Source organism: Arachis ipaensis, chromosome B03 (assembly GCF_000816755.2).
Source record: "Arachis ipaensis cultivar K30076 chromosome B03, Araip1.1, whole genome shotgun sequence".
Lineage (NCBI taxonomy): Eukaryota > Viridiplantae > Streptophyta > Magnoliopsida > Fabales > Fabaceae > Arachis > Arachis ipaensis.
The window spans coordinates 1,977,886-2,000,749 of record NC_029787.2 but is presented as its reverse complement, the minus strand read 5'-3'; the positions used below and the strand labels follow the sequence as shown (position 1 = coordinate 2,000,749).

The window sequence follows — 22,864 nt, the reverse complement described above, 5'->3', positions numbered from 1 at the left end:
TTTTTTATTTTAATTTGCTTTTTTTTTTTTTTTGCTTTATTTTCTGTGGCCTGACTTAGCTTTTTAACAACCCAGGCATCAGAATCTGAATGGGTGGAAGTCTCGGAGGAGGATGATGATGAAGACGATGAGGAAGAGGATGGTGAAGATGAATCTGATGGGGATAGCGGAAGCGATGAGAATGAAGATGACGAAGAAGAGGAGGAAGAGGTGCACGTTCAAACTGTGTAATTCAATCAAGAATAAAAATGGAGATTGAATTACTTTCCTCTGTAGTATTTATACAGGTTCATTATAAAAAAAATTTTGAATGTATAATAAATTGCAGAAGGGAAGGCGATTAATTTCTAAAAACAATTTAACCCTGCAGAGAGAAAAGGTGGAGAAAACAGTATAAACAATAGAAACTGAGAAAAGATCAACAACATATCCTCTTTTTGGAGTTTTGCTTCTTACTGTAGTTTCATTATTCAAACTTACTTTGTTATTGTTGAAATCTTTCTGTTCTTTATGTATTTTTCTCTTTATAGTTTATACTGTAACCTCCTGTATTATTGACTTGGCTTCACTTTTTGGTCAGTAGAATCAGAATGCATCAGTTCAGATGGGAGATGCTGTTGCTTTAATCAAGGGAGTCGGAAAGAATCTGCGTAGGAAAGAGAGGAGGTCACGGATAGAGCAGATCAGAGCTAGCCTTGGCTTGTCAGATTCACAGAGAACACCATTGGTAATTAATTGGTTTTTATTGATTAAACAGTTGATAACGAATATATGAATTTCACATTGAGTAATAATATAGTAATCCTAAAAGGAAAATTCTAAACGGTACAAAAGTGTTTGGTACTAACAACACACATAATTAAGTTAGAAGCCATTGTGACTTGCATGTTGTTATATAAGAAATTTTCTTCCATTTATTTTAAGCAAGCCATTCTTTGATTGAATACAGAACAATTCATATTATTCACACCAACTGTTTTCGAGCTACCAAGTGGTATTCCTAAATTTCTCTTAATTACTAAATGAAGTAAATGATACTTTTTGTTGTAAAAATATAACAAGCATAATAGAAGAGAAGAAATACACAGAATGAGATAACTCTTTTATGTTATTCTTATTATATGTTACGTGGAGCACCCAAAAGGCTATTTATAGGTGAAAGATGAGATATATGAACCAAATCAAATAAAATATTCATAACTGATTTATAATTAATTCTATTTGATCAATTCCTAACCAAAATCAGATAACAATAAGGACATCCACATTTAAATATTTCATAACACTCTTAACGTTTTGAAACCCTAAAAAGATACTCAGTTCTTCCTTCATTTACAAGTTAGAAAGATTGTTAGGAAGATAAATAATTTTTCTTTCAAATTTTACTACTTTTATGCTGCATTTTTAATTGTTTCTTGTTGCATGTAAAGCCAGGAGAATCGTTGAGGGACTTCTACAGACGTACAAATATGTATTGGCAAATGGCAGCGCATGAACATACTCAGCACACTGGGAAGGTAGGTTCTCCCTTCTCTCTTTTTCCTTTACTATAGTATTTTGATAATTTTCCTTGAAAAATAATTTGATTTATAGTAGTTTTACTGGTTTCCCTATTTCTGTTTATGTTTCATTTCAAAGTATATTTGGTGTTGATCTCGAATGTTTTCTTATATCAGCCTAGTGCAAAGTGTTGGTTTGATATTAATGCAATTAATGTCTCATTGGAATTGTTTGTTATTTCTTATTATGCCGATCACATCTAGTGGGATAAGACTTTGTTGTTGTTGTTGTTCTTTGTGATTTCTTATTTTGGATGTATGTAGATTGGTTGACCTGATTGTATATTATTTTAATAAATGTTGCCCAAATGTAGTCGCAAATGATATATGGTGCTCAGTTATATGTTGCTGCCTTTTTTTTTCTGTTTTCAACTGCGATAAATTTCAGCTGCCTATTTGATAGGATAGAGTAGAAGTATTGGGAGTTTCTTTCAAAATGAGCAATATTCTGGATTCTGGAACTTAATATTTTTCGAAGAGGTTCCCGTAAATTGTTGGGTTCATTCCCCTTATTCCCTATTCTTGGTAGTGAGTACCATGAAATCCGTTTGTGTGGATGTGGATTAAAAAAACTATTTGATTACTTAGGGTTTAGTAACCAGCTTTAGACATCAAAATAATAAATAACCTATTCAAGCTGAGAACAGTAGAATTAAGCCCGATTAATTTTTAATATTTTTTTCGGGCAATTTTAATTGTTAATGTAGCTAATATATTATATTATATTAAAATAAAGTAAATATGTATTTAGTGATTTAATAATTAATAATGTTCAAAGTAAATTGTTGTTGTGTTATATAAAAAATATATTTATTTATAATAATAATGAAAAGTGAAGAGCATTTTCGCAATTTCTGCGCATCAAGCACATTCCAAATCAAACGGGTGTTTTGCCAATGCCATTATCAAATAGTGGAGGGAATAAAATTATTTTGTTTATAAGTTCCTTCCCCTACCTGCATTCTTTTTTTCATATATTTCATGGAGTTACTAACTAGTGCTTCATGTCTTTGTGACGAAATTCTACTGTCATAGGAACTTCGCAAGGACGGTTTTGATCTTGCTGAAGCTCGATACAGAGAGCTAAAACCAATTCTTGATGAGGTAATATTTTGTTGCACACTAAAACTTAGGACTAGGAATTATATTCTTACACCTAAAAACCATTTCGCTTTTGGGTACTCAATTCTCTTCGTTGTACACTGCAGCTGGCTCTATTAGAAGCTGAGCAGAAAGCTGAAGAGGCTGAAGGGCCTGAAACAAGTAGTAATGCAAAGAAGAGAGGCAAGAAGAAAACCAGAAATTGATAACTTATTACAAGGTTATGATGCTATAGAAAATGCAATTTGCAATTTTGAGTTAGTTTGATTTTTCATTTCTTGCAAATTTTTAAAGAGGCATGTCTTTCTCAAGATGTTGTAGTAGTAAAGAATTCACTATACAAAAGTGGAAAATTGAATTGATCCTTAGTTGTTTTTACCTTAAAAAAGTAAAAAACTCACTATGCTTGTTTCCCCTTTTATATAATGTTTACATTTCTAAGCTTGAAACTGGGTTTTAGCTGTTGTCAATTTCTGTGTCTTTAATCATCAAAACATTATTGGTCCTGAAACTTGAGTAGTAGTTATGAATTGTTCTAATGATAAAATTCGAAAAAAAAAAGTGTTGATACTCAAAAGTAGCATAATAAATGTGAGCATATGTGTATAATAAACCTTAATGATTGTATGTCACACACATGTACAAACCCTAATACTAGTTGTCAACTGAAAAATGTTCCTTGATAGTACAATTAAAACAGATAACTTATCTTAAGAGTTTTAAGTATTTCAAGAATATCGGTGTTCTAGTATTTTTATCTGTTGATCTTAATTATATATAAATTTTTTTATGATTGAGATCAACTGCTAAAATAATTAGAACATCGGTATTTTTTGAATACTTGACAAGTTTTATTTATCTTACTTGATAGCAATTATATTGAAATAACACTATTCTTTTCAAAATATATGAACACTTAGAATGGGCAAGTTAATTATGGGAGCTAAACCTGAAGCACATTAAAAGAAGAGCCTAACAAGTAACAAGGTCCTCCTTACTTTGTGCTACATGATTGTATTTCTTAATTCTTTGTTAAACAGAGTCTCTTTCAGAGGCTCCCTTTGGCATACCGATACAGATACCGTATCTCAAAAGAAGAACCCACCGCAGTCCCTACTCTAAGATTTTATATATATGAAAGTGTAGCAATTAATTTATGTATTGATGAAATAATTTTATGTCACGCATGCAGGAATTATATAATTTTATATGAGGCCTTTGAGAATCAAAGCTGCATTTGTGTTCACACAGATAAAATCAAAACAGGTATTTTCTCACGCGTGGCTATGTTTGTGAAAAAAAAGAAAAAATAGAGGGAAAATTCAGCTTCAAAGTTATTGTCACTTTTAAGTTCTATGTACTGATATAGTGGTGGAATCTCTCTCACAATCACAAGTAACGAGAAAGAAGGATAACTTTGAACCTACACTATTAAAATATGGATTTAAAAAATTAAAAGAATAAATAAAAAAGAAAAGAAACAGAGGGATCTTAAAATACATAATTAAGAATGGCATCTAGCCTGTAACAATTATGGGAAAATGAAAAAGAAGGTATTGTCTTATATATGATTCTGTAAATCTTTTTATTGGTAAAATAAATCAATTTATTTATTTTTTTTAAGCTAATTTTTTAAAATGACGCCTGAATGAACAAATGTTCTTAAATACCAATTTTATTAGTTTATTCCTTCCCACTTAGTAGGGTAACCAACTAAAGAACATGATTAATATACATGATTTTTGCATAAGTACAAAACAAGATGGAATATTATAAACTATTATCTCAGCAAGAAATTTGGAAATTCTAATTTGTAAGTGAAAATTGTGGGATTATGTAACCATATGAGTCACAAAATTTAAATAGCTTGGGTCCATTGAGAAATAGAGATGTGAATTATAACATTCAAATTGGGTGATTAAAATGGAAGAGTGCCTCGATACCATTAAAACTATAGGGTATAGTTATAAGACCATGTTCTATTAATTTTCAAAAGAAAAAAGAAAAGAAAAGAAAAGAAAGATCACGTTCTATTAGACAACATATTGCACTATTAAAGTAAGTAGCAATCTTTTTGGGGGCTAAATAACAAATAAGTTAAAATGTTGCAAAATAAATGAGTGGTCAATTAATCACCCAATTTGAACCCCATTAAATAAGTCAACATTTTTTATTTATTGACTCCATTTTAAATTAATTGTCAAATATTTGTCATTTTATATTTTTTTTTGATAAATAAAAAAATTAATGTATCTAAATATTATCATATCTATAACATATTGACTTTCTAATGTATAAAAAAATTATAACATTAATCAAGTAGAACTGAGGGTGAATAAGAAATGATTCAATAAGATATCTTATACAATGAATCGTAAGCATTTTTTTAAAAACAACCATAGTCAAAATCTACTTCTAGTTAGTCAAACAATGTTTGATTATGTTGGTGTTGGACTGTTGGTGGTGGTGGTGGTTGTATATGGTACCTTTAATCCTTCAAGAACACGTTTCTAATTTCTATTTTTGGTTTCATGCATTAACATCTTCCTTAACCACTTTAATTTAATTAATTTGTGCTTCTAAACACACATCATACGCGATTGCTTTCAAAAGCAAATACCTCTTTACCTGGTTCCTCAGATTTTTCCTATATTTTATATATATGTTCACTTTTTTTTTTGGAGAAATAAAAAAGAAAATGTAATAAAGAAAAGAAAATAGAAAAGTAAGTGAAAGAAAAATGTAATGAAAATAATGAAGTTGAATAATGTAGTGCCAGTAACATTTATTTAAATTTATGATTGCATGTTAATCATGCAAACTTCTTAATTAACTCACTTCTAGTTCTAGTATTATCCTCTAATTTAATTACATCAATCTTATTCATCAATGCACATTATTTCTCCTTATTTGGGCACGTTTAATTATGATTAAAGAATAAAGGTGCTAATGTTATATATATGCACACAAGATAAGGCTCCTAAGATTCCCAAGTTTGGATTGCAAAAATAGTATTTGATCTTTCGAAGATTTTGAATTTGGATTTTTCAAGCTACTCACTTGTCTTGCTTGTTCATAATTCAAAACAAATCTATTAAAGAATGAAGCACGAGTATTTTATTTCCATTTTCTTTTATCTAGTGGGACTAGATTATTAAATTATGTAACATTTTATACCAAACATTTGACTAAATTTGGACTTGAGACGACCATGTACTTCACCTATTTGTCTTTAATAAAGATTCATACCGAGTCGTTAGCAAAAGACTAAAAAAAAAAAAAGAAAAAAAAGGGTTTTTATTACGAAAAAAGACAAATAGGTCTCAAATTTTCTAATTTAAAGACATATAAATTCTTGACTAATTAAAAATAAAAAAATATTTTTCATTTTCTAAAACGTAGTACATTTAAGTTTTTCTGTCCAAAATATATAAGGATAAATAAGTCTTTCGGAGAGACTTAGATATCTCGCATTTTAAAAAATGAGGGACTTTTTGTATTTTCAATTAGTTGATGACTTGTTTATTTTTGAGATAAAAAGTCAGGGACTTATTTATCGTTCTCTTTTATTTATTTGTCGTTTTTCAATTTTTATACAATGATAATATATTAATAACATTTAAGGTAAGGTAAAAAGAATTCTTTTTGACTTAATTATAGAAAAATGTTAATGACCAATATACTTTTTATTTTTGTCTTACATTTAAACTAACATCAATCAATTTTTTTTTACACTAAAAGTATTGGTTCCTAAAAGTCTCCTTACAACATAAATACGTACAAATTAAAACAAAGCTTAGCATTCGACAAATGGTTAAATGATTTAAATCTCTTACAACTTACCAACATACCTTTAAAGACTAAAGTAATTAATACTTAGATATTAAAATAGAATTATGTGAACCCTTTTTCTTTCTTCTTTTTATGAGAGAATAATCTAAATTAACGATAAATCCACACGTGACACAACCTAGTTGGACAAATCCACGTTTTAAGGATCTTGTGTAGTTTAGTTGAATTAAATCACTTACAGATAAAATGCCTCTTGCCTAACTCATGGTGTAACATATAAACATTTACACGTTACTGCCAAAAATAAGAAACCAACAAAGTAAATAAAAAGATTGAAACTCTAAAGAAAATACTCCCAAAAAATAAAAAAAGGTGGTATAGATTCATTGATTTGAAGCGTAGAAAGGAATAGAACTCAACCATGTAGGGTCAAAAAAGAAAGATATACGTATGGTTAGGTGATTATGCATAAAGAATCATGATAAGGACATGGACCACCAAGGAATTTAAATATGGAGAAAGTGAGAAACTAATACCAACACATAGCATAAATAAATTATTTAATTTCTCATATTTTCTTCGCTAATAAAAATGCAAAAGCAAGCACTAGTTGATAATATACTAAGAAAAAAAAGTTTTGGCATGCAATAATGTATGTGCATATTTTAAACTGAAAAAAGATCGTGTAAATAACCAGACAGGTAAGCAATGCATCATATATAGAACATTAAATAAAAATATATATTCAGTTTTTTTAAGGATAAGAAAGTCTTTCAATTAGGAAAAGTATACCATCATATTATCTGCCAACTTATTATCAATAATAATTAATTATTATATTTTAACACATGTATAAAGAGACATATCTAGAAAACATATTTATAAAAACACTTCTATTAAACATAAATATAAAAAAGATATTTTTATTAGCCACATTGTAAAGACACTTCCATTAAACACAGTTATAAATAAAAATTGACAGAAATTGATAAAAATACTGTTGGTAACGTAGTGAAATTGTTCGATTATTAAAAACGATCACGCGAAATTCACATACATTGACTAGTTATATTACAATTTATCAGATAAAAAATATTATTCATAATAATAATAATGGGTAATACTAGGAAGACAAAAAAAAACAGCTAAAACTTACCTTATTTAGCATTTATTAATCAACAATTAATGAATGCTAAATAAGATAAATTATGGCTGTTTTTGACTAATTTTGTTTGACCAAACATTTCTGAATAATAATATAGTAAAGCATTTAATACAAATGATGAGTAAAGGTACGTTCGAGGTAAAAATTAATTAATAATATGATTACTCCTCTAATTTAAGTTTTTTGCTTTCTTAATTTTAAAAATTGTAGAAGTATGGAAGCAAGATTTTGGTTTCCCAGCATGGACCCACAGAGCTATACCCCCACATCCTTGTCTGATAGTGGGGCAGTTAGTCAATGTGTCATATTCCAACAACACTAAAGGCTGTATCTTTTGTTTATTTTTAATTTTTTATTCTTTCCACTGATGAGCATGAGCTCATTGGATTTGATTGTTGCACCTTTTTACTGCATTCATGATTCATGCATCAGACCCTATAATGCATAGAGACTAACATGGACATGGAACGTATATCAACATACCAATTTTAAACTTTTATAAGACATAAAAATATATTACAAAATATAAACTATTTTTTGAATAATTTATAATTATTTTTAATAATATAAAATTTTAAAATTATTTTTTGTTTTGATAAATAATAATATATATTATTTTTAAATTTATTTTAAAAATATATATTAAAAATGAGGTTAGACAGACTGACACGTGATGATATTTAGGTGTGTCTAAGTATGTTTGAAAAAAAATTATTTTTTATTTTTTATTAAGAAAGATGAATATCAATAAATATGTTATTCAAAATATCTGACATGCAAACACAGGAACTTTAATAAGGAAAATGAATCCTCTCCAGTGAAAAAAAATTGGATAGTATGTAATATTTAATTATGTTATTCATTTATTATTCTCTCTCTTTTATTTAATTTTTGTCCCACTTATAGAATTAAAGGTGAAAGATCACACTAAATTTTATCTAAATGTTAAAAAAACTGAAGAAGATCCATTTTGCTCTAGTAAGTGTTCGTGCCTGCTAAAAATTAATGCTAATTTATTGAATTGAACACGTCATTTTTTATTATAGTTCATACGATGAATGTTTCCCACTTTCAAAAAAGTCCACTATCCTTCATTAATTGTCCATGGTTCATAACTTGATATAGCATAGGCAACCCCCCACCTATGCTATATTAATTCCACACGTTACAATCGGTATATTCACTCTCTTCTGCATGATTTCAGCTTTCTCATCACACCCACCAAATAACAAAAGAAATCTCCTATTCATGATTCTTTCTCCCTCTTCCTTTTCTATATACACTACTCATCATACTCTTTGACACCCCATTACTCCTTTTCCATATATAAATAACTCATTATCAACTTAGAGAGAGCACCATAAACAACTTAGAAAGAGAAGAAGAGAGAGATTGATGGGTAGTGGAACAAGAATGGAAGAAGGTGGTGGTGGTGGTGATGGGTTTGTTTCAAAGTTTACAAGCTCATTCATCAAAATGGAGAAAGCCCTAAATAGGGCATTCTCAAAGTGTTTTCTTGGCAAGTACTTCAAGTTAGAAGCAAGAAAAACATGCTTCACAAGAGAGTTTCGTGCAGCCATGGCAACTTTTCTTACCATGGCTTACATCATCACTGTTAATGCTACCATCATCGCAGTCTCCGGTGGCACTTGTTCGACTGCAGACTGCACTCCACCTAAGAGTGCAGACTGCGTCGTCAAACCTAACGCAGGCTACGAAACTTGTCTTGCAAAGACAAAAAGTGATCTTGTGGTGGCCACCGTTGTTTCAGCAATGATTTCAACGGTGGCCATGGGATTACTGGCAAATTTGCCATTTGGTTTGGCCCCGGGCATGGGGCCAAATGCTTATTTGGCATTTAATTTGGTTGGTTACCATGGAAATGGTGGGCCCCTCTCATACCAAACTGCACTTGCTGTGGTCTGTATTGAAGGTGTTCTCTTTCTTCTTGTTTCTGCTCTTGGTTTGAGGGGTAAGCTTGCAAAACTTATCCCTCATTCTATTAGGCTTGCTTGTGCTGCTGGTATTGGGCTTTTCATTGCATTTGTGGGCCTTCAATCAAACCAGGGGCTTGGGCTTATTGGACCTGATCCTTCAAATTTGGTTACAATCACTGCTTGTAAGATTGTTGACCCAGTAACTGGGGCCTGCCTTGGTGGTAGAATGCAAAGCCCAAAATTCTGGCTTGGGCTTTTGGGCCTACTCATAACAAGCTATGGGCTCATGAAGAATGTGAAAGGAAGCATGATTTATGGTATTCTCTTTGTAACATTTGTGTCTTGGTTTAGGCACACAGGAGTTACTTATTTCCCTGATACACCACTTGGTGATGCAAACTATAACTATTTCAAGAAAGTTGTTGACTTTCATAAGATAGAGTCAACGGCTGGTGTTCTTAGTTTTAGTGACTTCAATAGGAGTGAGGTTTGGGTTGCATTGGCCACATTGTTCTATGTTGATGTGCTTGCAATCACTGGAACAGTTTATACAATGGCTGAGATTGGTGAGTTTGTGGATGAAAAAGGTAACTTTGAAGGTGAATACATGGCTTACATTGTTGATGCTGCTGGAACCATTGTAGGGTCCACATTGGGTGTTACAACCACAGCAACATTTGTGGAATCATCAGCAGGTATGCATAAAATTTTGAATGAGTTGTGAAAATTTGGATTTAGTGAATATATCTTTTGTCCCCTAATAATTATTACTTTGGTATAATTAGTATATTTGATAAAATGTATAAATAGTTATTAGTTATTTCTGTAGACATTAGTAGTAGCAAGAATCAAAGACCCAAATTTTATGTTTCCATCAGAAAACAAATGAATAAATTAATTATTTTTTATTGTCAGTATAGTTAACTAAAAGATAGTTACTAAATAATCAATAATATCATCATCAAACTAATTTTTGTATTAACACATAAGACTATGGACTTGTTTGGGTGAGTTTCTAAAAAAAGATCTTTTTTTAGTTATCTTTTTTTAAAAGATCTTATGCAAAAGTAAAAGTAATTTTATGTTTGGGTATTTCATGCAAAAAGATCTTTTTATTTATCAATTATGTTTGGATATAACAATATAAAAGTACTTTTTTGTTTATTTATTACATGAAAAACATCTTTTTTCATCTTTTTTTAAGGAAAAAAGATCTTTTAAAAAAAGATATAAATTACAGCTTCTAAAAAAAGATATTTTTTCTGATTTTTCTAGTACTTTTACTTTTACTACTCGAAATTTGCCAAACACGCTAAAAAATAAAAAAAAATATTTTTTCATTGAAAAAAGATCTTTTTTTTATCAAAATAATGGCGCCCAAACAATCACTATATATAGAATAAAAATTTCTTACACTTAAGTCAAAATATAGCTCCAACTTACCTTATTATTTTTTAACTTAATCCTTGAGTTTTCCTAACTGCTTTACTCCAACAGGTTTGAGGGAAGGTGGCAGAACAGGACTAACTGCTGTGTTCATTGGGATGTTCTTCTTCTTCTCATTGTTCTTCACTCCATTATTCTCAAGTGTTCCTCCATGGGCCATAGGATCCTCATTGGTGCTTGTTGGAGTGATGATGATGAAGGTGGTGAAGGACATAGATTGGAACAACATGAAGGAGGCAGTGCCTGCTTTTGCTACAATGCTGCTAATGCCACTAACATACTCCATAGCAAATGGGATCATTGCTGGGATTGGTCTTCATATTGCTCTTAACTTTTTTGACTATGCTTCAAGCACCATAAAGTGGTTTAGGAACATGAGAAGAATGGTGGTCAAGGAACAAAATCAAGTGTCTGCTACTACCACAGCAGCTGTTGACTCAACAGTGGAAATTATTTGACATGTTTTGTTGGGGGTATACTTGTAATTTTAAGTTGTCAGCTTTATGTCTTCATTATTAGTTATAGTACAAGTTTTTTGGTTTTTTTCTTTTAGACTCCTTGTTTATAGATTTTAGCTGCTTATATAGAAAAATAACTAGTTAAGAAAACTTAAGCATCACTAGAATGTGTTACACTTTTAGTCTCAAAGTTTTGATAATAGTAGTAACAATTGTATGCGGATTTTTTTTAATAACTCGCTCACATGAAAATGTCTTTTTCATAAAGATTATAATTGAAAATCATTAAATAATTTGACATGTTTTGTAAAATTGTTTAATATTACACATATTCCCATTTTAGCTTTAACTATTATTTACATAAAAACATCTTCTAGTGAGTAATTAACTTTTATTTTTCACCTAAATATTGGGATATTCACCAAAAGAGTTGTTTTATATATTTTCTTTATTTATGGTACAAGGAATTTACTCATTTTCCTTTCTCCACTATTGGATGAGTGGTTGAGGAGCATGACTCAGATAAGCTAAGCTTCACATATATACTACCTAATAATACAAGAAAGTAAATAAATTCAGTATATGGAAGGGTAAAAAAAAAGTTCTAAACTTTAAGCTAAATCAACTTTGCAATTGCATCTCCAGTAGTAAAACACAAGTGAAGAAAGTTCATTAATACAAAGCCATCACAGCATAAGACATATAACCAAAATACATGTAATATTTTTCTACCATCATTAATTGTGGTTTATATCTACATTGAAGATGTGTTTATCCTCCTCCTTAAGTTCAAAAGTACACAAATCTCCTGGTTGAATATTATTGGCTCTGTAAAATTGTGACCATCCTTTTATCAGATAAAAGGCTTTTGTACCATGCATTTTTTTATCATGAAGATCATGGTAAAGAACCGGCCATAGTCTCTTCTGTGGATCTTGCAGGATCACCACCATCCTGTTATTTTTATAGTTCCGGCACTGATGCAAGTGTGAAGGCAATTCCTGCATCGAAAGTAATGTTCAAATGATTAAAAACATACGAAAAATGTTGTGAGATAAAATTTAGACTGACTTAGTGTTGACATTTGAAGACAATAATTCAGATAGGGTCAACAACATGGATCAAACAATTCTACCATGTCCTATCCAAAATTAAACCTGTTATATTTTAACAGTATCCTCTAAAGTTTTCTAAGGTTCTCTCTACCTCTAATTACAGGATGACACGTCACCCTCTGAAGATTTTAAGAAGTGTTCTATGTAGAAAGTTACCAGCTAAAACAAAGTAGCAAAATTTGGCATTCCTCCAAGCAAGGAAACTCATGTCACTTCCTATCTCAAGAAACTATCTGTTTCAAATCCATATGCCTATTTTGTAATGTAAAATCAATTTGGATTCATTATATCATATGGTTTATATAGACTATAGAATATAGAGCTAAAAAGGGTTTGTAAACATCATACAAGAAAATTATCATTATGATCGGGTACCACGCAGCGCACAACTTCTGCCAATTGAACGTTATCACTGTCATCATCGTTATCATCATTTTGTTCAGTCTTGTGTGAACTCTTCTCAAACTCTTTCTTGATAACCTTTGGAAAGCCTATAATCACAAAAAGCAGTTGCCAATACTGAGATTTAAAGTGAGTAAAAGGACTTAAAAACAGAAGATTCAAAAAAGGGCTTAGATACCTTTGGGAACTTCAATACCTCTGGCTTCGAATTCATCCTTGAATCTGGACATGTTGTAAGTCATATCCATACGCGGCTCTTTTTTAATCCTTTTGGACATTTCACCTGTAATTAGAATAATGAGTCATTGATTGCTTTAGCCTAAATCAAGCAACTTCTTTGGGAAAACAGATACCAATTGAGAATATGTTCATGTATATTGCAGCATATGCCAAAGCATGCTGCAAGCACTATCAAGAGTGAGTAACGAATTTCAAACAGAAGTGACAAAAAGAAAACACCTTTTGCACACACTTTGTCCTTAAAAGTGCACTCCTCACTGGGATTCCTGTCTGCCTGCTCGCTCTTAATCTTTTTTAAGATTTTGCCTGTACTCGTCATATAAATTGATTTAATGCTTCAGGTACATCAAAGGACTCCAATGAGAAAAACAAATTAAGAAATAGAAAAGAACACCGAGATGACGAACCGTTTTGAGTAGCACTTGAGACCCTTGGTATGCCATTATTGACAATATGTTTGGTATTGGGACATCCATCAATTTGCAATCCATGTTTTCCCTTGGATGTTGCCATAGGATCACTTTCTGAAAATAAGCCAATGTAGTTGAAAATCATAAAAAGCTAAATGTAGGTTAGCATTACACATAATGCAAGGAATAATCTTAGAATCCCAACATATATATGGGAAGGGGAAAAAAGAAAAAAAAAATATATTGTTTATTCTTCACTTGATCCCTTAATAAATTCAAAGCTTCTAGAAATAAAAAAGGAAGCTAAATCATTAATTGATTGCTTCATAGATGACATACTGAGTCGAATAGCATCTGAGATATTCGGTGTGGCATTTAACATTGGTTTGGTGTTGAGACATCCATCAATATGAAAGCCATGTTCTTTCTTGGACATTGCCACCTTATTATCACCTTCTGAAAATAAGCCAATGTAGTGAAAAATCGTAAAAAGCTCTTTACTTGATCCCTTAACAAATTTAAAGTTTTTAGAAAGTAAATGGAAGCTACTATATGTTTCATAAGGTACCTAAGTCCTCAGCATATTGGAACTCTCTAACTTCCCTTTTCAAAACATTCTTCTCTTTTCTTTCTCCAAGTTTGCAAGTAGAAGTATTATCGTATGTGCTTCTGTCAGTATTTCTAATAGAATCCTTTTTTCCAGATAGTTCAGCTTCTGACAAAAATGCAGCAGCTCCTCTGAATCTCTCTTCAAATGAAGGAGAGTTGTCGCATAGAATTGCATCGACTGGATTCATGCACAATTTGTAGTTGACAGGAGAAACTCTTGATTCTCTGGTTGTAATTTTCGCAGTGTTGTCATAGTTTTCTGTCATTCTCGTAGATTTGACACTTCCATTGCTCTTATCATGTTTTGAAATATTCTCTACATTATTTGGTGTTCCTCCTACACCAACCACTTTGTTCTGGCTATTTGTCTTTTTAGCATCTGGCTCAGAAACAACCGACGCATTTTGATCTGGTGTAGCCAACATGACATCTCTAACTGGAGAGACACTACTGTCCCTTCTACGTTTTGTCTTATTTCTCGTATTCGAAAAACAAAGCTTTTCACAAGCATATTTATCATAGATTGTAACATAAAAGTGCACATCAGTAACATGATGGAATACCAGAATATCTCCACGTTCAAGTCCATGGTCCGACGAAAACTTATTCCATCCTTCCTTGAAAACCAAGTGACTACCGGCTTTGGATAAAGTTACTTTCCATCTCTCCCCACTTTTGTCAGCAAGAATGATTTTCTTATTAACGGAGGCAGCTACAGCAGGTTTAAACTTGTCAGGAAGATACTGCAGTTTGAAAAAGATGATCCAACAATACACAAGATCAGAGCCAGTGATTAAAATAAATAAAAATCCAAGCAAAGAAAGAAAAAATAAATGCAGTAAGAAAATGAATGATGGAACAAAAGGTCAACGAGGAGCTACAACACAGAAAATATGAACAAATGCATACCAATCATGGAGAAAAGTTACATACATAGAACTGGCCCTTTTTTTTGGCAGATATAGAAAGAGGTAGTATAAACACTCAAATAGAAATGCAACATGTATTGTTAATTTGTTATAGGTTGTACTTAAGAACCTCATTAAGTCAAACTATGTTTCAAGTTTCTTGCAATTTGTGCAAGCAGTGACGGGAAGAGGTAACTTTGCATTTTGGTAGCAATGTATTTAGCAAAACATGTAGACATTAAAAGAAATTATTATATCAAAATCAACTTGATGAATACCAAACGGATTTGTCAGTCTCTTGACCCAAAACCTTAACTAAATGGATTCATGATTTTCCGAAATATAAATCCTTTCACTTAATCCAAACAATGGGACTTACAATCACACTTGTAACATAACACCATAAGGGTAGCATCCGTCACTGGTTTGGACAAGCAGTGGTGAAGCTTGAAGAGCAATTTTGTGGAGCCAAAAAAAAGAGTGGTGCTGTTGAAGCTATATTTTCTCATATTCAAACATTAGTTGTTTATTTATTTATTTTATCAATTTATACATAAAAATATTGGAATATATAAGTTGTAAAACATGTAAAGAAATTATTGTTAAAATAATAATATTAAAAATTATGACAACGAATGGATCTGTCTAATAAAAAGGCTTCAAATTCGAGAACTAATAAAGCAATTGAATAATATCAAGAGAAAAAACTTCGAAATCGTGATCATTGTTTGAATATGTATTTTTTATTTGTGGGTAGCCATGCTACCTGTACACAATAACTGGCCACCAAATTAGGCAATCGTATAAAATAAATATTAAAATACAAAATATACATTAAAAATGAGATAAACAACATATGTATTTATATACAAATAGATAGTAGTTGATTTGGCTTTTTTTATTTGCAAGCACTATATTATGAAGGGTTAAATTAAGGCCTTATTATATTAGAATTTTATAAAGAAAAAGGAGAAAACATAATTTCAGGATTTGTGTTCACTGTTTTCTCTTTTTCCTTTGCAAAATCTAGAAAATAGAAAACCCTGACAATAAAAACAGAAAATAAAGGGCTTGTTCGGATGAGTTTTTAAAAAAAAAAAAAAGATCTTTTTTCTTTTTTTTAGAAGATCTTATGTAAAAGTAAAAGTAATTTTATGTTTGAATATCTTATACAAAAAGATCTTTTTATCTATCAATTATATTTGGATATAACAATATAAAAGTACTTTTTTTTATTCATTTATTACTTGAGAAACATCATTTTTTTTAAGAAAAAAGATCTTTAAAAAAAAAAGGTAAATTACATCTTTTCAAAAAAAATATTTTTTTTTCTAGTGCTTTTACTAAAAAAGATTTTTTTTTATTGAAAAAAGTTTTTTTTATCAAAATAATGACGGACAAACAAGGACAAAGTCACAAACCAAAGCTAGGTTAGGGATTGGGATTTGAACTCAAAACATAGATGTTGATAAAAGATGACTATTCCTTCGCATAAACATGATTATTTTCACATAGCGTCCAATCTTAACCAAATAAACACACTCAAAAAAAGCCATGCACAAACTGAGCTAACTATACTATACATTTGAATTTTGAATATGGAAAGGGATTAACAGTGAAACAAATAAGTAATCATCACTCAAGAAAGTTTCAATTTTGAAGGAACAGGGTGCAGAATGTGCAATAATAACAACATTTTAGCGGGGAAGATGAAAGAATCATACCATAATAGTGGGAGTGTTCTTGTCAAACATGATCCTGAAGAAAGAAGGAGGAAAAAGTGACGATTTTTTCTTCTCGTTTCCGTGCAACAAAACACACCTGCTGGCGCATTCTTCACACACTAGTGCCTCGGGACGCATCTTCTTCCTTTCTTTCTCAGCTGAAGATGCAAAATAAAAAGTAAAATCAAACAAAACAAAATAAAAATCTCTGGTTTTGAAAACACAAAGAGATGAAAGTGAAAAGAGAAAGAAACGTTACCAGAAATGAGGGATTGTGATGGGTTAAGAAGGTTTTGCCGTTTTGGGAAGCTTGCTTGCTCTGTACGGTTTTAGTCATAATCACTATCTTTTGACGTTTGATGGAGTGCAACTTTTCGAGGGAATGGATCATTTCACATTTTCCGAGTACAGATTTTGGTGGTGTTTTTAAGAGAAAATGACAAATAAATCCTTGTCAACTGAAAAATCAAAAGTCACTTAGTAGGTAAGAGGATTTTTAAAATAGAATAAATTAAATTTAAAGATTAATATATTTAGAGTCAGAAATTTAAATGTATTTTTAAATTTTCAAAGGTTTAAATGTCTGTCAATTAAAAAGTAGGGATTGATTTATCTTTTTTTCTGTTTTTAAATATCTAAGGATAAAGGACAAATAGGTCTCTGAGATTTTAATTCGTGGACATTTAACTCTCTCAAGATTGAAAAATACAAAACGATTCCTGACCTCTCAAAACGCTGTACAAATTGGTCCTTCCGTTCAATCTGTTCTCTAATGTCAAACGGACAAGGTTGATGTGGCATTCATATGGCGATAACGGAGTGATGTATCCATTACGGGGTAGGATGAGATGTTGACATTCATTTGGAGGACAAGAAGGTCCTTCTACTCTGCTCCAAAAACGATGACATTTTGGGAGGTACCCTAATTCTCCAAATTGGTCCCGGATGCCATCGCACTTGTATAGTTATGGGTTTATTGCGTCTAGGGTGTCTATGGCCAGTGAAAGAGGTTATTCGAGCACCCAACGAGTTCGATTACTGTCTCACATTCGTTGCATGGAGGTTGGAGACGAGAAGGACGGTATTGCTCCGATGTGCAAGTGTGGCATGTATGTTGTACTGTACAAGTCTAGGACGCCAACTAACCCCAACCGATTTTTCTTGGGTGCCCCTTCTTCAAGGTAACATGGTTCTATGAAGTTTGAAGTTGGTTCATGTGTTTAGTTGAATTTTGATTTTTTGGTTGATGTTGCAGTTGAAAAATCCATCCCACTGCAAGTTTTTTGTCTGACTTGATGATTATGTTGCAAAAATTAGGGGTACAGAGAAGTCAATTACTGACAACGAAGTTGACGACCTGGAGTAGTGCTTGTGGAAGAATAAAGTAGAACAGAGGCTGGTTAAGTTGGAGAAAAAGCTTGCTTGTCTAGAGAGGAAAAAAAATATAATCTGTAGGTTATTGTTGTATGTTTGGTAGTAATTTGTGCTACTGTTGTTGTTATTAGGTGTTATTAGATGTTGAGCATCGCTGTTGTAAGGAACAACTGACATAATATAGTTATGTTTATCCTTTGATGAACGATAATATGTTGTCGTTGTAACATCATGTGTTTAAATGACTATATATAATATTGTGTTGATGGTCTATGTATGCAAAATTCATTAAATAATTTGGATCATTAAATATTGAACCATAAGATAAGTTTGAAGGATTACAATCCTAACAAAATGTGATAAGCAGTCTCATAACAGGTCACAACTTGAGTATCATAATTTTGCCAAAAAGATACTAGAATGCATAACACATGAAAATAAGTTTGTCAAATTTTTACATCAGCTACGACTGACTTCCTAAAATAGCAACATCATTTCTTGGAATTGTTGACTCCTGGGGTGGGGATGAACCGAAACATGCTTTTAGTTCCAGCGCTTGCTGCAGCCAAAGTCTCATCAGATGGTCCTTCACTTGCTGCTGCACTTGGCTGCTGTGATCCTTGAACATGTTGTTTGTCAACATCCTTCCTTCTAATTGGTTGTTTTGGTCTCAAGGTTTTGTTGGATGACCTTGCTGGAACTTTGGCTGGAGGTTTGAATGGAACCTGACCTTGCCTTGCAGGAACTGCAGAAACAGGCACAGATGTAGCTTCTGGAGCAGCTTGTTGTTGGACCACATTTAGAGTTGGGAGCTGCAGAATGGTTCTGGTTGATTGGAATAGCTGAATTTCGCTCTTCACCCTGAAACACCATGTTATGTTCATGTCATAAATGAAAGAAAGACATTAAAGTCATCAAGCAAATTAAAAAAATACAAATAGGTCTTTTAACACTTTTAAAATGGACAACTAAATCCTTCAACATTTTATCGGGAGGACATAAAGATCCTTCGTCCAGCCAAGTACCTCTGCCTCAGGTATTAATTGTGACAGTGGTAGAACCACAAGTGAAAGGTTGTCATCGGTCATCTTCTTTGGTTTCCTAGTCTTAGATTTTCAATTTGGGTTTGATGGCGCACCTTGCAAGTCTTATAGTTGTGCCCTGTTTGACCACACTTGTTGCAGGTCACATAGAAACTCCTCTTCAATTTTTCACCTTCGATAATAGTTTTTGCTGGGTCTTTCTGCCTATTATGGACCTTTGGACGATCGATTGGCCTCTTAATGACAGGTGCAACAGGCCTAGTCTGATCAGTCCGTATCCAGAACTCTTCATTGGTAACAGGCTAGATGAAATGCTCGTAAGTCTTCTTCAGAGATTCCATGCATAACCATGGATGCACATAATCTTCCATGTTATCATGTCTTTTTTTATTGCTGCAACCGCATAAGTGCATGACATTCCTTTTCCAGAAAATCCAACATATTGGTAACAGCAATGCAAGTAAGGATAACAATTAGATAAATCCAATTTCTAGTAATTATAATACCAGCAGGTAGGCAAAGACAACAAAAAACAAGTAGAGAAATGCAATTTTCACTGAAGTAAAGATAAGTCTACACTGACCGGTTAGTTGTCATCTGTTACATGTGCATGTATGCTTGATCAGGTCCACATCCAACTTAGATCCCTTGTATATGACCTCAAATTGCTTGCGCTCATTATCACCAATCCACTCTACAGTACATTTGTTACTTGGTTTGACAAGCCACTTCAATCTTTTCTCTTGAATCGGTGCAAGCTTTCTGTGATGGCAGTCTACTAGTCTCTTGTGCTGAACCATACGCCTCATTAGGTAGCAGTGCACTTCCTCGCACATTGTGAGTATAGGCTTGTACCTGTACTTGAAAATCTTGGAATTGAAAGACTCGCACATATTGTTAGTCAGGTTATCCACTTTTGGACCATGACTGAAGTAGGCCCTTACCCATGTTACATGGTCAAATTTCACCAGGTATGACCAGGCATCCTGATTAACTTCCTTCACCCTCTTCATTATTGCCTTGAACTCAGACACAGTCGTACATTTTGCACAGTCCCATACAATTTTCCTAATGTATAAGTCTTTGAAACGGTTGATAAAATTCTTCCACATGTGCATGACACAATTCCACACATGTGCATTCGGCATTATCTCTTTTAATGCAGGCATCAGACACTAACACAGATTGATTCGAGAAAGGTTTTCATCAAATTACAATTTAAGTATTTAAATTAAGTAGAGAAAATCATGTACTAACCTTTTGTTGGTCAGACATAAAATTCCAACCATGTTGTTACACATCTCTAACAGTGTTGTCAGAATCGGACCGAACTGTCCGGTCGGATCGGAAAACCGGTGAACCGGTGGTAGAATCGGTTCGGGCAAGCTTTCTGACCGGACAAGGAATCAAACCGGAATGACTTAGTTTGAACCGGCCGGGTTTCATAAGAACCGGTGAACCGGCAAATTTCATTTAACTCGGACCGGTTCGAACTCTTTTATTTTTTTTTTCCATGCACTTGAAACGACGTCGTTTCTAATTTTTTTTAAAAAAACTAAAGCTACTGAAACCTAAACTAAAAGTGAAACCCTAGCCTCCATCGTCCATCATCCCCTTTCCCTGTTTCCCTTCCCAAACCTTTTGGCCATGAGAGCTGAGAGATAGAGAGTCTGAGTCTCTGAGACAGAGAGTGTGAGAAAGACAGAGACCCATTCAGCCAGCGCGGCAGCGCCATCTCACCTAGCTCACCGTCGTCGCTGGAGGCAACCACACCAGTGCGCCACTTACCACAGCCAAGAAGCACCTCCATCGAAGATTCAAGTCGACTCCTGCTATTACTACTGCTCGTCGCCTACTGCCTCCTGCTCGTCAGTCGTCACCTTCGGTCTCCCTCTTCTCTGCTCGTCCCTCCATCCCTCCAGGTATGTATTTTTAATTTTTAATTTTTTTGAAGTTATTAAGGATATTAAATTTTCAATAATTTAGTACTGATAGTTAGAATTAATTGATTAATGATATTGATTATGTATGTTGGTTTCTGTTTGATTTCTGTTTGATTTCTGTTAGAATTTAGATTGTTGATTGTTCAATTTTTTGTAACATATTGTTGTTATATATATTGCAGATGAAAACATGAATACTTCCACATATATTTTTCTGTTTAATCTCTCTTGTTTGTTGTTTTATTTTTTTATTTCTGTTCAGTTTGTTGATTATCCATTGTTGTTAGATTGTTGATTATCTGTTATAGTGTTATATATGTTGGTTGCTATTGTATATTACTCTTAGTAGTTAGTGCATTATTCTTAGTAGTTAGTGGATTTATTTTTTTCAATACTTGCTTTGGAAGATTATGTTTATGACATGGAGAAAGCCTTAATCGGTTCTAACTTCTAAGCTTTATCCTGTGGATAAGGAGCTGGTAAATTATGCAATTGATAAGGCTAGAACTATGCTTGATGATGGTAACAAGGAGAAGAAAGAAACTGATTTGCTTGTGGAGTATCTTACTGAAGCTAAGCTTGTTTTTTATCCCATTATAGCTAAGACTGGTTAGTTTTGTTTAGATCTTTCCTTTGTTGAACTTTTAATTTTGCTTGTGATGCAAATCTTTGTGATATAAATTATCTAAAGGAGATTGGTCATTGAGAGTTGAAATTTGAATTTCGTGGACAGATCTTGTGAACTTTGAATGTGGTAAATGCTAATTCAATATCACAATTTGGTGTTGTTTATGTTCATTGAGTACTCTTTGATAGTGGGACTATGGGGGTGTGGTGATATCATTTGCTTTTCAAGTGAGAAAGCCAAAAGAAAAGAAAGTGAATTGACATCATTGACTTTGAATCTATGTTATTGAATCAATGCCATTGCTTTGTTTATTGCAGTTGCAGATTTGATACTGTGGAGACAGAAGAATATTAGTGTGGGAATATTATTAGTCAGAGAATAAGAGGAAGGGGATTGGGAATATTGTTACTTAGTGTGGGAATATTGTTACAATGTTACTTATGTATGACCGGGTTAACCGGTTTAACCCGTGACCCACCGGTTGAACCAATGACCCAGTGACCCAGTAGTCTGACCAGTTCGATTATCGGTTCGATTCTAACAACTATGATCTCCAATGTCCTCTTGTAGTAGTGTCAGAAACTGCTTCCATGACTCCTTTGATTCAGATATTGTCACAGCATAGGCAATCACATAAAACTGGTTATTAGCGTCCTGTGCCACAGCAGACAGTAATTGGCCCCATGATAGGTCTTGAGAAATGCTCCATCCAAATGAATCAAAGGCCTGCATCCACTCTTAAATCCCATCTTGCAGGCATCGAACATATATACATTTTGTCGAATGTTTGGGGTTTTTGTGATTGGAGAATAACGTATAGCACGGCAGTAGACCTTGGATTGCTTCAATGTATCTCCATTAGATAGTCTCTCATCTTCCCATACTGTTCTATCTCATTACCCATGATCCTGTCTTTTACTTCCTTCACAGCTCCGTAAACCATTTTAGGGTGTAGAATTAGATTAAACTTTTCTCTTAAGAAATCAATAGCCTCATGTGTGTTCATGTGG

At 32.6% G+C, this 22,864-nt stretch overlaps 4 protein-coding genes across 7 annotated transcripts in view; 3 read left to right on the top strand and 1 right to left on the bottom strand.

The window, feature by feature from the left end:
• LOC107629346 (kelch domain-containing protein 4) overlaps positions 1-3,125 on the top strand; it is an 8,436-nt gene extending 5,311 nt beyond the window's left edge. The window contains exons 15-19 of the mRNA XM_016332120.2: positions 76-210; positions 584-727; positions 1,431-1,517; positions 2,595-2,663; positions 2,768-3,125. Of these exons, the coding sequence (XP_016187606.1) occupies positions 76-210; positions 584-727; positions 1,431-1,517; positions 2,595-2,663; positions 2,768-2,866 (534 nt within the window). The 3' untranslated portion in view covers positions 2,867-3,125. The remainder of the gene's footprint in view (positions 1-75; positions 211-583; positions 728-1,430; positions 1,518-2,594; positions 2,664-2,767) is intronic.
• LOC107629347 (adenine/guanine permease AZG2) lies at positions 8,744-11,689 on the top strand. The gene is made up of 2 exons (XM_016332123.2): positions 8,744-10,249; positions 11,052-11,689. Exons 1-2 carry the CDS (start codon positions 9,013-9,015, stop codon positions 11,456-11,458), a joined length of 1,644 nt encoding a protein of 547 aa, XP_016187609.1. The 5' UTR covers positions 8,744-9,012; the 3' UTR covers positions 11,459-11,689.
• On the bottom strand, positions 12,069-17,251 carry LOC107629348 (B3 domain-containing protein Os01g0905400-like). Of its 4 annotated transcripts, XM_016332124.2 has the most exons (9): positions 17,126-17,251; positions 16,867-17,024; positions 14,194-14,977; positions 13,965-14,081; positions 13,623-13,739; positions 13,435-13,521; positions 13,154-13,258; positions 12,922-13,064; positions 12,069-12,459 (listed from the first exon to the last, which is right to left on the bottom strand). In XM_016332124.2, exons 2-9 carry the CDS (start codon positions 17,002-17,004, stop codon positions 12,196-12,198), a joined length of 1,755 nt encoding a protein of 584 aa, XP_016187610.1. In that variant the 5' UTR covers positions 17,005-17,024; positions 17,126-17,251; the 3' UTR covers positions 12,069-12,195. The 4 variants fall into 4 exon arrangements, with proteins under 4 accessions (XP_016187610.1, XP_020973368.1, XP_020973369.1 ...); XM_021117709.1 differs by lacking the exon at positions 17,126-17,251 and having other exon boundaries at positions 16,867-17,104; XM_021117710.1 differs by lacking the exon at positions 17,126-17,251 and having other exon boundaries at positions 13,172-13,258; positions 16,867-17,104.
• On the top strand, positions 20,571-22,024 carry LOC110270498. The gene is made up of 3 exons (XM_021120118.1): positions 20,571-20,638; positions 20,971-21,205; positions 21,700-22,024. The coding sequence occupies exons 1-3, from the start codon at positions 20,571-20,573 to the stop codon at positions 21,838-21,840; spliced, it is 444 nt and encodes a 147-aa protein (XP_020975777.1). The 3' UTR covers positions 21,841-22,024.